General features: G+C 31.7%; 1 protein-coding gene across 1 annotated transcript in view; it reads left to right on the forward strand.

The window, feature by feature from the left end:
- LOC105618259 (segmentation protein cap'n'collar) overlaps positions 1 to 14558 on the forward strand; it is a 115169-nt gene extending 100611 nt beyond the window's left edge. Inside the window, exons 8-13 of the mRNA XM_012199802.1 lie at positions 12606 to 12894; positions 13172 to 13320; positions 13402 to 13578; positions 13677 to 13775; positions 13865 to 14229; positions 14391 to 14558. Coding sequence (XP_012055192.1) covers positions 12606 to 12894; positions 13172 to 13320; positions 13402 to 13578; positions 13677 to 13775; positions 13865 to 14229; positions 14391 to 14558 — 1247 coding nt within the window. The remainder of the gene's footprint in view (positions 1 to 12605; positions 12895 to 13171; positions 13321 to 13401; positions 13579 to 13676; positions 13776 to 13864; positions 14230 to 14390) is intronic.
- Positions 14559 to 15629: the final 1071 nt, after the last annotated feature.

Genomic DNA, 15629 nt, shown 5'->3' on the forward strand with positions numbered 1-15629 from the left:
GTAGTAGTAGTAGTAGTAGTAGTAGTAGAGAGTAGTAGAGAGAGAGTAGAGTAGAGTAGAGAGTAGAGAGAGAGAGAGAGAGAGAGAGAGNGAGAGAGAGAGAGAGAGAATAAAAGAATTTATACATGCTACTATCGATCTAGTAATGTGTCTTTAATTTGCCAAGCGAGAATTTGTTTGTGATATGAAAGACGACATTTTTAACAATTATTCAATTAACAAAATAAATGCATTATTGAATATTTAATATAATACAATAATTTATTAAATTATTATTTTATTTTAAATTATATTTAAATTATACCAAAAATAGATTGATACAAAAATAGCGATAAATGATCCAATGGATGAACCAAGCAAATTATGACTAGTCAAGTACATAATGATTATTCAAATTTGATTTTCTTGAAAACAAAACTCTGTACGAAAATATTTTATTCTGTATTTTCGATTCACTTTTTAGATGGAGGAATGACTTCTTTTCTGGTTGTAATTTTTGGAACATTCTGTATATAGACATTATTTTATAAATAGTATAAATTAATAAATATATTTTTTGTATAATAAAGTGTTTGTATCCGCGAAAGCTTAAATGTGAAATAATTGATCATAAAGAAGCATGAGATCATCTCATTCACATAAATGAGATCTTGTGCAGGAAAAAACAACCGACCACGATCTTCTTATAGCGAACTTTATTATCATCGACGATTGCGAGCGATGTTTCTTTATACAATACGATAACGCGACGCATTCTGCTTCTCGGCTCCAAGTCACGTTCGTGACGAATAAAACCGCTAATCCGTCACTTGGCCGTTCGAGTTGCACAATTATCGGCGTCTTCGAGAACGATGCTCCATCATGCGGAGATGCTTCACTATGCTACTTTCATAACATTGTTTTATCTTTGCACATATATAAATATGTATATGGACATGTGCGTGCTTCGTAATCGAATATTCGACGCAAACTTCTTTCAAATATTGACTCTATCCGTCATAATAAGTGTCGACTGCTGCTTCCACCGTGTACGTCACGCAGATGTTCTACCCGCAATATTTCAATCGATTACGCATCGAGTAATTTCAGGTCGCTGGAAGTAGTTATCGCTCCAGGCGAGCGAAGCTTTTTTTCCGTGTGCTCTATTTGCATAATTCTAAGAAATGCTTGTAATTTAACTACAGAAGTAGAATTAACCAGGAGTGTCATTCGAGCAATATGTTTGCTCAATTGAATCGGCTGGTATTCATTGTAATACAATGCAATTATTCATGTTTATTTGATATTTATCAGTAATGCGTTTAAAATAATGCAAATAATATAAACAACTCTACAGTATGTATTGCATATACATATTGACAGACTGTCTGTTTTCTTAAATTCTGTTGTTTATAAAATTAATTGTGATGAACATGAGGCGTCGTATGTGAGTTCGGCAGATTTTTAAAAATCAGAATTAAAGAGCATCGATGTTATTAACATTATTATTGAATATAGAGTAAATTCAGGCACAATTTTGATTAGGACAATTATATATTAAGATCTAAGGAAAACATTGAACGAAAGAATCATTTCGGAAATGATTTTTATTCAGAAATAAAAGCAAAGTTTAAATTTTAAAAAAGATATTGAATTATTGAATCCCTTATATCTCGATCTTTTTATTGATCCCTGTATCTTTTATTCATTATATTTATTTATTATTCTAATACATACAGAAAAATATTATTCTATTGCCAAGAAAAGCAATTATTCATTTTATTTTTCTTCTTTTAAGTAACGGTTACTTTCAATAAAGAATATTTTCTCGCTAGTAGTCTTAAAATGTATTCATCCCAAGTTTTAGAAATACTCAAAATAAGAATTTATTCTCTTTTGAAGTATATTATAAAATTTTATCGAAGAAAAATCAGATGTGATTAATTTGATATTTAATAATATATTGATATAAGAAAATTTATTTGGTCAGAAAAATGTGGTATATTTCTTTCAATTCTATACAACAGGAAAAGTGAATAGTTAATTTAGAAACAAGAACTTTTTTTCTTGTTTGAAGTAATTCATATTTTCAATTTAAATAAATATTTATTTTGGGATCAAATTGTGCATGCAATATGATGCAACATGACTTTTATATTGTATATTGTGTATTATATTGTATATTATGTATTTCCATAATGGTGTTTTATAATATTTATCTTAATTATTTTTAATTAATAAATATTATTTCATTTCCATGTAATCTCACCAAATAATAATATGAAATGTCATCATGAAATTAAGAATGGTTACAGTAGGAAATATACCGTTGGCAATGACTCGATCACAAGCGTGGCGATTAGCTCAGCGTAAATGTATTAGGCTTACCTACAGTAGGTTCAAATCTTGCCGGCGATGCGATGCGTTTTTCAATAATTATTTATAGTTAATAAGACAGAATATGAGTATGCGATACAGTAAAAATATAAATTAAACTGGAAAAATAAAAAGTAATTTTTATTTTGTTATTAAAAATAACAAAAAAATTACTTTTTTTCGTTAAGATATCATTGTAATTTTCTTATTACAAATAAATATGGTATTTGATTCAAGTAAAGGATTCTTCTTAAGTAACTCGAACTTTTTATTTAATTTGATATTCTTGATTGAGAAGTAGATTTAGTAGAAGTAGTTAGATTTTCTAGAATTCAGAATATTTATAATTATATATTTTGAATAAATCGGATATTTGTGATGAACTTATAATAAATTTGCAGATATATGAATTTTTGAAATACTTGGAAGAAGTCATTATTACTTGCGTACAGTATATTATTATATTTTTCTGCGTGTAGTTATAAACATACGTTCACTTTTATCTTGGCATTCTTTTATTAGTAAATAATATCTCGCAATGAATGCTTTATCGTACATATACGTACGCTTTCATGGAAAAAAAATTAATTGGGTGATACAGCAAATCTACAATTTACTATGCGAATTCAACATCGATAGCTAAAAAGTTTGATGGTTTGATAGAACAAATCACTAATGTTATTCAGCTGTCAACTTTGCTATTTTAACATAGAAAATTGAATGTTTATATGTTACGACTGTAGATTTGCTGAATCAGTGAAGTTTTTAGTTGCTTTTGTTGATTTGATAATTCGTAAGATCTTTTATTATAATGTAAATTTTTAAACAATTTGTTATCCAAGCTGAGATATTTTATCGGTTGATATTTTGGTTTTAATATCTGAATATTGAATTATGTATTCTGCCAAATACAATAAACAGTTGATGATCTTATTTCTGGACTATTATTTTAGATTTTAAACTCGTGACATACTTATCTCCGATTCTACAAAACGCCTCGATTACACTCTCTTATTGTAGCAAATTGTAATTATATAATGTTGAATACTTAATTTTGTCAATCTTATGATTTTATACTTAAACTGTAGAAGATGACTTAAACTGTATAAGTCGAAATATTTGTTACTTATTATTATTAATATTAATATCTACATGTTTTACACCCTACTATCCTGTGTCGGCTGTTGCATTTTTTTTTATAAAATACTGCATGTATTCAAATTGAAATGGTAATTGTGAGATAATCATCTAGATTTTATGTTTTGTTTGATATTATGTTTTTTTCATTTTTCGACGATTGTCCGGAGATACAAGAAATATGCTTTTATCCCAAAACAGAATCCTGGATAAAAACATTGCGTCGGCACTTCGGCTCAACTCGGAAACCATACAGTTATAAATAGTTTCGTGCACGGCCGCATGTTCTTTATTATCACTCGATGAGGTTGGCGAACAGATATCGCATCCATATTTGAAACGCTTAGTCACGCGACCTCGGTGACTTAAAAGGCTTCTCTACTAGTTCTCCAATTAACTTTTGAAAAATATTGCCCTAGATGCCCGAAATGCGCGCTTCAGAAATCATCGCGTGCATTGTTATTAAAGAAAAGGGGAAAAAAACAGGAAACCTCCAGGATTTCTTCAGACTCGAATTGTTCCGCATGAATTCGTCTAGCTAAAGAGATCTAGATAAATTTTCCGCTCTATCACGCGAAACATGAGTTCTTCAGAGTATTTTTATATCATAGTTCGCACGGGACAAGGACGACAATTTTTGCAAATTGTTCTAGAATAAAAAGATGCTTCTCTTAACTAGTGAGCAGCTTTTAGTCTCTGATAAAATAATATTTTTAATAGGCTAAATATTAGATATATTAAATAGAATAAATATTATTATAAACAGTGAATTTGTAAGAAATATTAATTTTTTGAGATGCAAAGAAATGAAATACGCTGCATTGAAAATATTAATTGTAGGAATAATTTATTGTATATAAGCTAAGCTTTTGAAAACTTGCTGAAGATATTAATAGATTTATATTTACATCATGTAAATTGTGTAGCTTTAGTTTCCACGTATAAATAGAATCACAAGTTCTTTGCAGTGTTTTAAGATATCTATTTATTTGCTGCATTCGTTATTAAATTCGACGATCGCAATGAAAATTTGTGGCATTATTATTTTAATTTCGGTTTATGATTGCGCTTTCATCAGTAATCGGTGTAGTTATATAATTGAAAGATATTTCAAATTTACATATAAATATTATTAGGCACTGAGATTTAGCTTCGACTAATTGATTGTATTTGGTTCCTTATATGGAAAGAACATTCTCTAAATTTATTAGAATGAATTTCATTTTAAAAAAGTGAAAATTAAGCCAGTCTTCAAATAGAGTGGTACAATTTTCAATCTTTAAGAGTGAGATTCAGTTTAAAAGTTTTAGAGTCGATTTTCCGCCTACGGATAAATTATGTGATAATTTACCTATTGGATAAAAAGTAAAAGAGTAAAAGACAATGAGCTGAAGTTTATCGACAAGTGGAAAAACCCAGTCTTACAGAGCAATTTGTTGAAGTATCTAAATATTTAGAAACAGATCTGAAAATAATTTTATTGAACAACAAAATAATTATGTATTATCAAAATTTTTTTGAATCATTGCTCATCATGTTTTATCCGATATAATTATTTTGATGATCGAACAAAATTATTTTTATTTGTTTCTAACTAAATTAAATGTTGTATCAAAACCATTCTCTTTATGTACTTATTTGATTTAATCACGCAAATGTTAATTGAAATTATCTGCTGTTTCAATAATTCTCTCTTGTTGTTTCCATTTTTAAAAGTAATGAAATCAATTAATTCTCGCTTGATATTAACTTAATAATATTTACGGGAATGGAGTGTAAGTGTCGCAAGTGGCGCACTCACACCTCTTTTGGAATGAAACGCATTCACGCGTTACTCACGTATACAGTATATCAGCTATTACGGGAACCACACATTTATGAACAGATAATCATCAAAAGATCGTTCCAATTAACATCTTAATTTCGCTTTACGTACCAACTGTACTCTCTCAACCTATAAGGATTATTAACGCGGCGGAGGTTTTACGCGCTCCACCCATTCGTCGCGCACCACGGCGAGATATAATTACACGCATGCACGCGAAACAACATCGCGATTTACACCCACGACGGACGGTGAAAGTACAAATGACCGCCGCCTGCATACTTATGCAGTTACGTTCCCTCGTCGGCTCTTACATCGCGCGATTATCGTACCGAACTCTCTCACGTTACATTCGCGCGTTACATGCGTTAATACTAAATAAAGCGCCGATAAGTATCGGCATCTATACTCCAAGACACGCCGCATTCTTTTGCTGTCGGTTATTGTGCAGTCGTATAATCGAATTGACAAGTATGTCGAAATGAATGCGGTCCCTTCTTTCCGAGAAAATATTAATATGCGCGCTCTGTGTACGCCAGGGACTTTGTATGTAAAACTTTGCGAAATGGTATTGCCTCATGTCATTGTAATGTCGCTTCCTAGCTTACGAGATTTACAACCTCGCAGAGAGACCACTGTAATCATTGTGTGCACAATACTACATAATAATGTTAATTTATTGACATTTATTTCCGTAGAATGATCTAATAATAGTAATATGATATATGGGTATTGCATGTACTGGTTAATTCACATTTTCATACCTTTCTTTCCATAATAATGAGAATATTTAAAAATATTCATGTACATTACATTCATTCATTAGAGATCAAAGTACATAAATTTAAATAAACAATAATAATAATGATAAAAAATAAATCTTATGATTAAATATAAATAATTCTGAAATTTACAAGTTCACAGGATGACAGTGCACATTTTGAGATAGTGATGAATCGACAATTATCGCACCATAATTATAGCGAACCCATATCACGTTGCGCTGCATATCGTGCGGATGTACATGCATGTTTTCCTCGGTTATCAAGAATGGTCATTTTCAGACTTGCCAATTTGTTGATAAAAGAAAGAAACATCGATCATATCACTGATTATGGCATTGATTTTCTGAATTTGAAGATGTATTGATATATTGTTGATATATTAAAGATATATTGATATATTGATATATTATTATTCTTTCTTTTATCGAATAAATACTGTTATTGATTGATTATCGCGTTTTATTTAAGAAATACGATACGCTTCATACGCAAAAAAATTGTGTCACGTAACCTTACGGGATCATTTTCGAAATTTGAAACTTTTTGTTTAGCAAAGATAAAAAGAGCATCATACACAGAAAGAATAGAATTTTGCTGAGTATTTAAAAATTTAGTTAGATATAGATCTAAAAATGATATTGTTAGACCATCAAAATAATAATGTAGGACGCTCAAGCTGATTACAAAAATATTAAAAATATTAAAATTTTTTGTAACATTGCTCATTACTTATGCATTCTATATTTTTATTTTAATAGTCCATCGAAATTATTTTCGGATCTGTAACTAAATTTTTAAATATTTCAGTAAAATCGTTCTTTCCATGTAGATTTAAACAAAAACATCATTCATAAACAATCATATTATGCATTCGTATCGGTATTACGAGAGGGTAAAGCGAAATAAATACACGACAGGAAGAAAAACACGGAATTAAAAACATTCAAACTTATTTTCTGGAAAATAATTTTTTGTTTTCTGAATAGCTTATAATAAATATACAGAGTGATATCAGAGTGATATCATATGTATATTGTATATACAAAAAGAATAGTTTTGCTGATGTATCTAAAAATTTAACATAGATATAGATCTAAAAATAATTTTGTTAGACTATCAAAATTATAATTAGACTCTTTAAATTTCTTGGAGTGAAATCTCACTTCAAAAGAGTTAAAATATTGTCACTATTAAGAGTGAAAAATTTGCACACTTGAATAAGTATGCAGATGCAGTGACAGATATTCACTCTTTTTTTTGAAGTGAAATTCATTCAAATGAAATTCAAAGGCAAAGGAAAGAAATCTCATTCCAAAAAGGAGTAAAAATTTGTCATTCTTATTTAAGAGTGCAAATTTTTCACTCTTTTTCAATAGTTAGTATTACAGCTCTTTTGGAGTGAGATTTCACTCCAAGAAATTTAGAGAACGTTCAAATTGCTAAGTTGCTAAGTCAAAACTTTTTGTAACATCGTTTATTAAACTTGAGATTCCTACAAAATTATTTCCATGATTCAAGAAAATTATTTTCAGATCAGAATATTTAACTAAATTTTTAAATACTTCAGTCACCATTTTTTTGCGTATAGATTCTGAGGAAATTGATAATCAGGGATTACTACGTGCGGATCGATGATCGCTGAACCGATCTTTCGTCGTACTAAGCGCGCGCGCCTAATAACAGTTACAATATCGAACGTGCTAATGATTCATGAAACAGTCGCGACCCGTAGTACTTGGCGCGGCGAAATTATACTATACGTATACTATAATTATAGTGCGCAGTCAGCAACGGTGCTCCCACCGCGTGGCCGGGCGCCGTCCAATGCCGCAGTGAAAAGTGACATTAGTCGCCAGCCTCTCCGAACGAGTGGTTACGCCCCGTGCAGGGTCAGACTCGCGGATCCGCGCCGCGAGTACCTAGTTATGTTTACGCGACCAGCGTGAATACCAGGCTGAGAACGTCGTCATCGTCGTCGACGTCGTCGTCGTCGTCGTCGTCGTCGTCGTCGCGCGCGTGTCCGTTCCTCCGGAACCAATCGCCACATTGAACAAGTTGCCGCGGTGGCTTCGATTCTTATCTGCACGACGAATAACTTAACAACTCCTCGTTTGAACAACGGTGCTTGCCGCGTGCATTTTCCACGCCGTGTTACGTGACATACGCACGTACGTGCGTTAATCACGAATATAATAAGACATCCGGTGCGGAGAACGCGCGAGGAACAGAGGAACTTGGTGAAGTGGACACAGAGTGTTGACTATTTATCACGATCTAATACCAGCTTGTATTCGCTGTTCTTCGGATTTACCATTCGTCCAATCGTTTGTGAAAATATTGAGAGCGATAGCGTTCTATCAACAGATGCTTTCTGCGATCTGACGCAGTTCGCGGGAGTTCGGATATGTTATCGCGAAAACGTAACATTTCGATAGAGGTATTATCAGTCGCAGATTCGGCGCTCGTATTGTCGCAACGCTACTCGATTACATGCATCTGACGTGATAAATGCGTAGTTTTTTTCACTGTTTAAAGAAAACACACACATAACGGTACTGTTGAATGTTTTTTTCTACGAGACAGAAGAATATCTTCCATTCTCGGCCACTTTATCCCATAAACGATATCGCGTATACGATAGTAGTTCCTGGTGAAAAAGTGTACGGTCACGTTACGTTGCGAGAGGATCTTAGAAGTGTTGATTTTGTTAGCCGAGACGCGGCGAGCATGTTAGCTTTCATTAGCTGGCCGTAATTAATATGCGCTAGCGCGAGAGGTAAAGCCGAGAGGGACCCTCGGTGACTATTGTGAAAGAGAGAAAGGAACATCTGGCGGAGGTGCTAAACATTTTGCCGCAAACTCTAAGAGCAGAGCTCGATCTCGTCCATGTGTCTTCACGGACTTCGTCAAGTCACGAAGATCCTGAATTTATAGACTTTGCGAGAAGCAGTTTGTAAGCGACTTTTACTCTTTTTCATGAATGCTCCACCAATGTTAAAACGAATAGAAGCAACGCAATTATTTCAACGCTGTAAGACCGAAGAGGATTAAGTCGAGACTCTTCGCAAAACCATCAAGCTCTTCGATGAGCTTGAATGGCGACGATGGGAGTTATCGTATATATTCCAAGTAGGTAATTTCGCTTCACGGTACATTTAATTCTTGCGTATTCTTGTTATTCCATTTCATTCGAAAACTCAAGCGTACACTGGAATTATTTTTTTAAATATCTTTTACATTTGCCAGAATGATATTAAAATACCAAATATCTGAGAAAAATATTAATTAAAGCAACAAAATGATGAACAATATTCTAGTTGAACTCTTCTGTTAGTTTGACGGAACATTTTTCTTATAATGTTAGTATAATATTTCCGATAAGAGGACTTGAAAAAAAAAAGAAACGATATCGTCGACAATGCGATTTTCGAAAAATATTTCACGTATTTTCCTACCGCTTATCTATCCCGCGGCGTAAACGTTCACTCAATATCCGGCCAGTAGAAATAAAACGAAAATTGCAACGTCACTCGAATTTTCATGCCGCGATCGCGTTGCATGTTTATCGACCCTGACTTCCACGACCAGGAAATCAGAAAAATATGGATAGGTTCTCTCAATCCGTGCTTTATGAAAAAGATAGCACATGATATACATATGTATTTACATTAACCGATCATACGATCTACGTCATCGGTGCGATACGCCGACCTATATGACAACTCGATTAACTTACACGCACCGCTAATAAAATCATCTTGAGAATAATAAAATTAGAATGAGGATTAAATGAGCGTCTAATGAGTTTAGATGAATAAAAACAAGTGTTACGTAATATAACATCGAATTAAATGTAGGCTGATCCTTGAAAAGTAACGCTTGACGATGTGACAACGTATTGTCTGTGTCATGCTGAGTCATGATAATTTGGTACCTGATACATATATACGTATATTTGACTTACAAATTGATTAAGAATAATATGAGATATTTTTTATAATTTTAGAAGTAATATAACGAATTTGTGAAAAATGTATAAATAATAAAATAAAATATAAGATTTTTTATGGATAGAATTATTTTCTCTAAAGAGCATCTTTTGATAAATTCTCAAATAATATAAAATATTTAAACAATGTATAGTACTATAAAGACTGTTAACTACTAATTTATATAAAAATATTATATAAAAATATTATATAAAAAAATGTAAATGTACACGCAATAACTAATATCATTTATAAGAAATTTGAATATGTGCCAAATTAAATTGAAAAGGCAAAATAGAAGAAGGAAGGAAATTATAAAGTTCGATAAAATCTACAATATTGCGAATGTAATTCTAGGAAGTTCGCTCTTATCATCTTATTTACAAAAGACGGAAATGAGAGTAATATCTCTCGCTAACATCTATCGTTTGAAAGCATGATAAGAACGATTTATCTCATATGTAATATTTAGTAATCAATGGCAGATAGCATTTTGTTACAAATTTATGCTTGAAAGTTTTACTGGATTGATTAGAATCATATATTTAATTAAATTATATTATCATAAACCAAAAATAAATTATGTTTCATAATACATCTTGTGATTAAGATATCGTGAAATTGCGAGCATCTATATATTTTTATTTGTTTACATAAATATTTTCATGAACTAAATAAAGAATAAATATTAACCACGCAATATGCAGAAGAGCAAGTTAAAAAGAATGTGGCGCATTTTCTTTCTCGCAACTAGTTGATAATAAAGATTTAAACCTGGAACTAGTCACGTACAGTTCGGTGTTACTTGGTCACGCTGACTGCTTCCGAGAACATTGTATCAGCTGCATTGTATCTAGACGCGTATTCTGTGTCATTTTAAGACGCACGTGTACTATTATGAAAATGAAGAATTTCTCGGATAATTTCGTCTTTTGTTATGCAAGCCGTAAAATAATAAAAATCATGGCACTATTATTATAAATAAATAGCGATTAAATGCAAATTTATATGATATAAACAAGTTTTTCTTTAATGTTAAATGATGATGACTTAAATAAAATAATTAATTCATAATTGTGTGTGTGTGTGTTATGATTATAGTTTTGCAGATAGTATCAAACTAAACTTGATTGTGAATTTAAAAAAGTTTAGAATGATTATTCATAATTATATTTTATGTTTATTTTAAGTAAAAATAATTTTTATGAGGTACGATGATAGTTTAATAATAGAATTGGGCACAAATGAAGATATTTAAAATATTAAAAATATTTAATATCTAAAAGATTCAAAAATTAAGAATTTCTACTCATCGAAAGATGACTTATCTTTAATTGACTTTATTGACAATTTGCGAAAATAATCTGACAAAATAAATAATTATAAATAAAACTGTTGAATTTTATTATGTATATATCTATCGATATTTACTTATAAAAATGATAGGATTTTATTTATTTATATAATGAAACAAAAATCAATCATCTATTTCAAAATAATCGTTCATAGGTCAGTAAAGAGCTTGCAGTAATTTTATTTCTTATAACTAGAACAACATTGTTTGCAACAATGATAATCTGCTGATAACAGGATTTATATGCCAATGTATCTTTCTTATATGTTTACATACGTCTTTTTCTTGTCAATTTTATTTCACACAATCACTATGGACTTTAAATCCGATTGATATTAATAGCATGTTTACATGTTTGACGAATGATATATCCAATATTTTTTTATTATTTTGAGTCATCAAACCCTCTCATATGTTATGTGAAATTTTTTTTTAAATATATGTATTCTAATAATAAATTCGTATTTTTATATATAAAAGTAATTAAATTTGATTAATTAAATTTGACATAAAGTAAATTAAAATTCTGTTACACATATACATTATAAAATGCATAAGTTACATTAAAATGATATTTCTTTGGTTAATAATGAGACAATCTATATAAGTAATAATTTTTTTTCTTTTTACATTAACGAAGAATATTCCACAGATATTGTACTGGTAGTCGTAAAACTTGCGTATGTAAATAGTAGTCCGTGCAAAAACCGGTTGTAGCAAATGTCATGTTTGCGAAGAAGTGTTTGCTATTGAAAGGCCCGAATACCGATGTATCAGAAATTGCATTCGTTCATCTGTAAAATGCTTTTTGTAGACACGTTAAACTTGGCGTAAACACGATGTTTGTGAGTGAACGTTACGTCTCCGAAGAATTTTCACGCAAAATATAGACGATGGCCTACTTCAGTACGCATGCTTTTAGGATTGTAGACACAAAGCTATATTTACAAAGATAAGAAATGATTATATCAAATAAAAGTACTTAAATATTCTTGCACTGTACCTCGAAAGTATCATGTTAATCGTAATAGCTAATGTGGAATAAACACCATGATATAAACATGTGAAATTGTTAAAATATGCTTTCAATTATTGTGTACAAAATAATGAATAGAATAAAAATCTCTAATTTATTATATTTGTATTATTTTCTATTCCAGGCATGTATACCATGCGTATGTTGGACAATGGTAGCAACAATGCATCCGGACCCACCGGTGCAACGGCTTTATCGGGTGTTCAGACGACTGGCGGCACAACTTCGACGGCTACGGGTGTTACGACTTTACCTGGTGTAGCCGACGAAAGGATGGATGCTTCAAGCGATAGTGCTGTTAGTAGTATGGGTAGCGAACGCGTACCATCTCTGTCGGACGGCGAATGGATGGAAACTGGATCCAATTCCAGCCATACTCAAGCCGACTCCCATTACACTATGGATTACGCGAGGTAAATAATATCATAAATGCGTTATTCATAACAAAGATTAGAAATAAGAAGACGACAATTTCTTCTTTGATTAATTGTGAATAATAACTGATATAATAATACATATAACGTAATATGTATCAGTGTGAATAAATATCAATTAAAGTTCAATTAAAGTATAATAGTCTATTTCTCCAAGCGGAATAACATTTTCAAGATTTTACGATTGTAAATGAGAAAGATTTAATGTGTAATATACTTTGCAATGTTTATCAATGATCTTCTGATTGCAATGTAGCAAATATCGCATGCCATACGACTGCAGCTACTCAGTGTCCGCGAGAAATGCCGGCTCGCCAAGATGTCAAACCGAACGAGCGGTACCACCAGTCGCACAGAAGAAACATCAAATGTTCGCCAAACGATATTTCCAGGAACAAGGCACTTGTTAGTATTAAGTAACCTTATAATTGCAGTCACTATGAAAGATAAGAGAGATTTTTAATCGTTAAATAACTTTCAAACTAGGCTCACCTTTAGGGGCTACCGCACATCCAACCACTCCGATGAAATATGATTACGATACGCATACAGTCGGTGCAGGTGCACCGGGAAACACATATTCTGGACCAATCGAGGGTGCGACAGGACCGCAGCCAGAAATTAAATATAGTTGTAGCGTGGATTTCAGCCGTCATCAATCCGGTAAGAAAAAATTCATATACAGACTTATTTAATACACTAGAGGCTTTATACAAATAATATCGTGTAAATAAAAAAATCTGATTTATTTTTATTTTTAGGACGATCTGTAATAGAACATGTCCATCATAATCACACTTATCATTTACCTGCTGAAAGCTCAGGATCATTACAACGTCCTATTTCTCGTGACAAAAAAGGTAACTATCTTTTCAATATTTTTGATTAGACTGATATTTTTTTCTTGAGATTATCAATATTAAATATCTATATAAAACGTAAATTTCAGTTCGCAAAAGTGAAGGGGAGGAACATCTAACGAGAGATGAAAAGAGAGCAAGAGCATTGAATGTACCGATTGCAGTCAGTGATATCATCAACCTTCCTATGGATGAATTTAACGAACGTCTCAGTAAATATGACCTCAGTGAAGCACAACTATCTTTAATACGCGATATTAGAAGACGAGGAAAAAACAAGGTTGCTGCACAGAATTGCCGCAAACGCAAATTGGATCAAATCATGAATCTAGCTGACGAAGTGAAAGAGATGCGGGATCGTAAGATAAGGCTCGTTCGCGAACGCGAGTTTATGCTCATCGAGAGGCAGCGGGTGAAAGACAAATTTAGTCAACTTTACCGTCATGTTTTTCAGGTCAGTATTATTAATAGTCTCGTTTCTTTTGCAATTAATATCATTTAAATAATAGATAATTTATTTTTGTTATTTTTAACTATTATTTTGTTAATTTGCCATCTTCAAAATGTTAAAGGCAATAAAAATGAAGCTATAATATCTAATAATTTATATTTTAGTCTTTACGGGATCCGGATGGTAATCAGTATCATCCATACGAATATAGTCTTCAACAGTCTGCAGATGGGAACGTTTTGTTAGTTCCCAGAAATCAGACTAATCCGCACCAGTCACGACAGTCTTCGATGGAGCCGAAGACCAAACCTGATCCTGAGCACAAGGAATGAACTGCTGAAGGATCGTATGTCAATGTGATTGATTATTGAAAAACTTCTGTTTTTCTTGAGTAGCGCGTCCAAAGCGTAATGGAAGCAAACACGGTGCTGGGGAGCGAATATCGTACGCATGATTAGATTTACTGCGTATAATTCGGAAAAATAGAGTTTATAATCTTAGACTTGACATACCTCGCACTGTGTCCAAATAAACAACGAAAATTCGAGGATACCTGCTTACAAATCGCGACTTCTACGCGGTTTCTGACAGATGATTTTTTTAACATATTAGAGATTTTAGTAGGAAGAAAGATAGGATTTCATAATCCTAATGTGGTTTTTGTGTGCATGGGTGATGCTACAGTTTTCAGTTACTTTGACTACCCGTGTTAACACATTTTTTCATCTCTAAAAATCATAATTTCATGCATTTTCTTTTCATTTTCATAATCAAAGATTTTTACATTACAGAAAGGATAGTATCGGGTAATGTTGTATTTGTTTGTATATAATGTATCTTGTCTGTTGTGACTGTCTTTAATAAGACCAATAATTAATAATAAAATAAAACCGAAAGCTTCATAAATTTCCTATGCTTTATTTAAGTTACATTAATAGAAGATCTTATGTTTCAAGAGTCTATACTGGCCTTGTAGCGACACTAATATTACTTGTAAAAAATAATGAAATGTGTTATAGTATGCGAGTTTTTCTGTGATTGCCTAAACAAATCACGATGTCTATAACTATTAATACGTAAATAGTAAGAAAACGTAGTAAGATGGTTATCGTATTGTGGAATCACACGAGAACTGTTGTGTCACCATAATTAAAGCAACTCTAAATTAACCTCTTATTCCAATTACTATTCTTCCTGCTTTAAGCATAAAATATGCTCGTTTTTTCTTAATATACGTAAACGTGTAATACGTACAGTGATATATTATACATTCAAAAAAGCTCATTTTTTTACATTCACAAAGCAAATTTTATCGCGTTCGATATTATTGTTTTTAGGAATTATACCTATGATTATGATATATATTTATGTATATATATATATATATATATATATATATATAT

The sequence above is a fragment of the Atta cephalotes genome (genome assembly GCF_000143395.1).
Source record: "Atta cephalotes unplaced genomic scaffold scaffold00001, whole genome shotgun sequence".
Taxonomy (NCBI): Eukaryota; Metazoa; Arthropoda; class Insecta; order Hymenoptera; family Formicidae; genus Atta; species Atta cephalotes.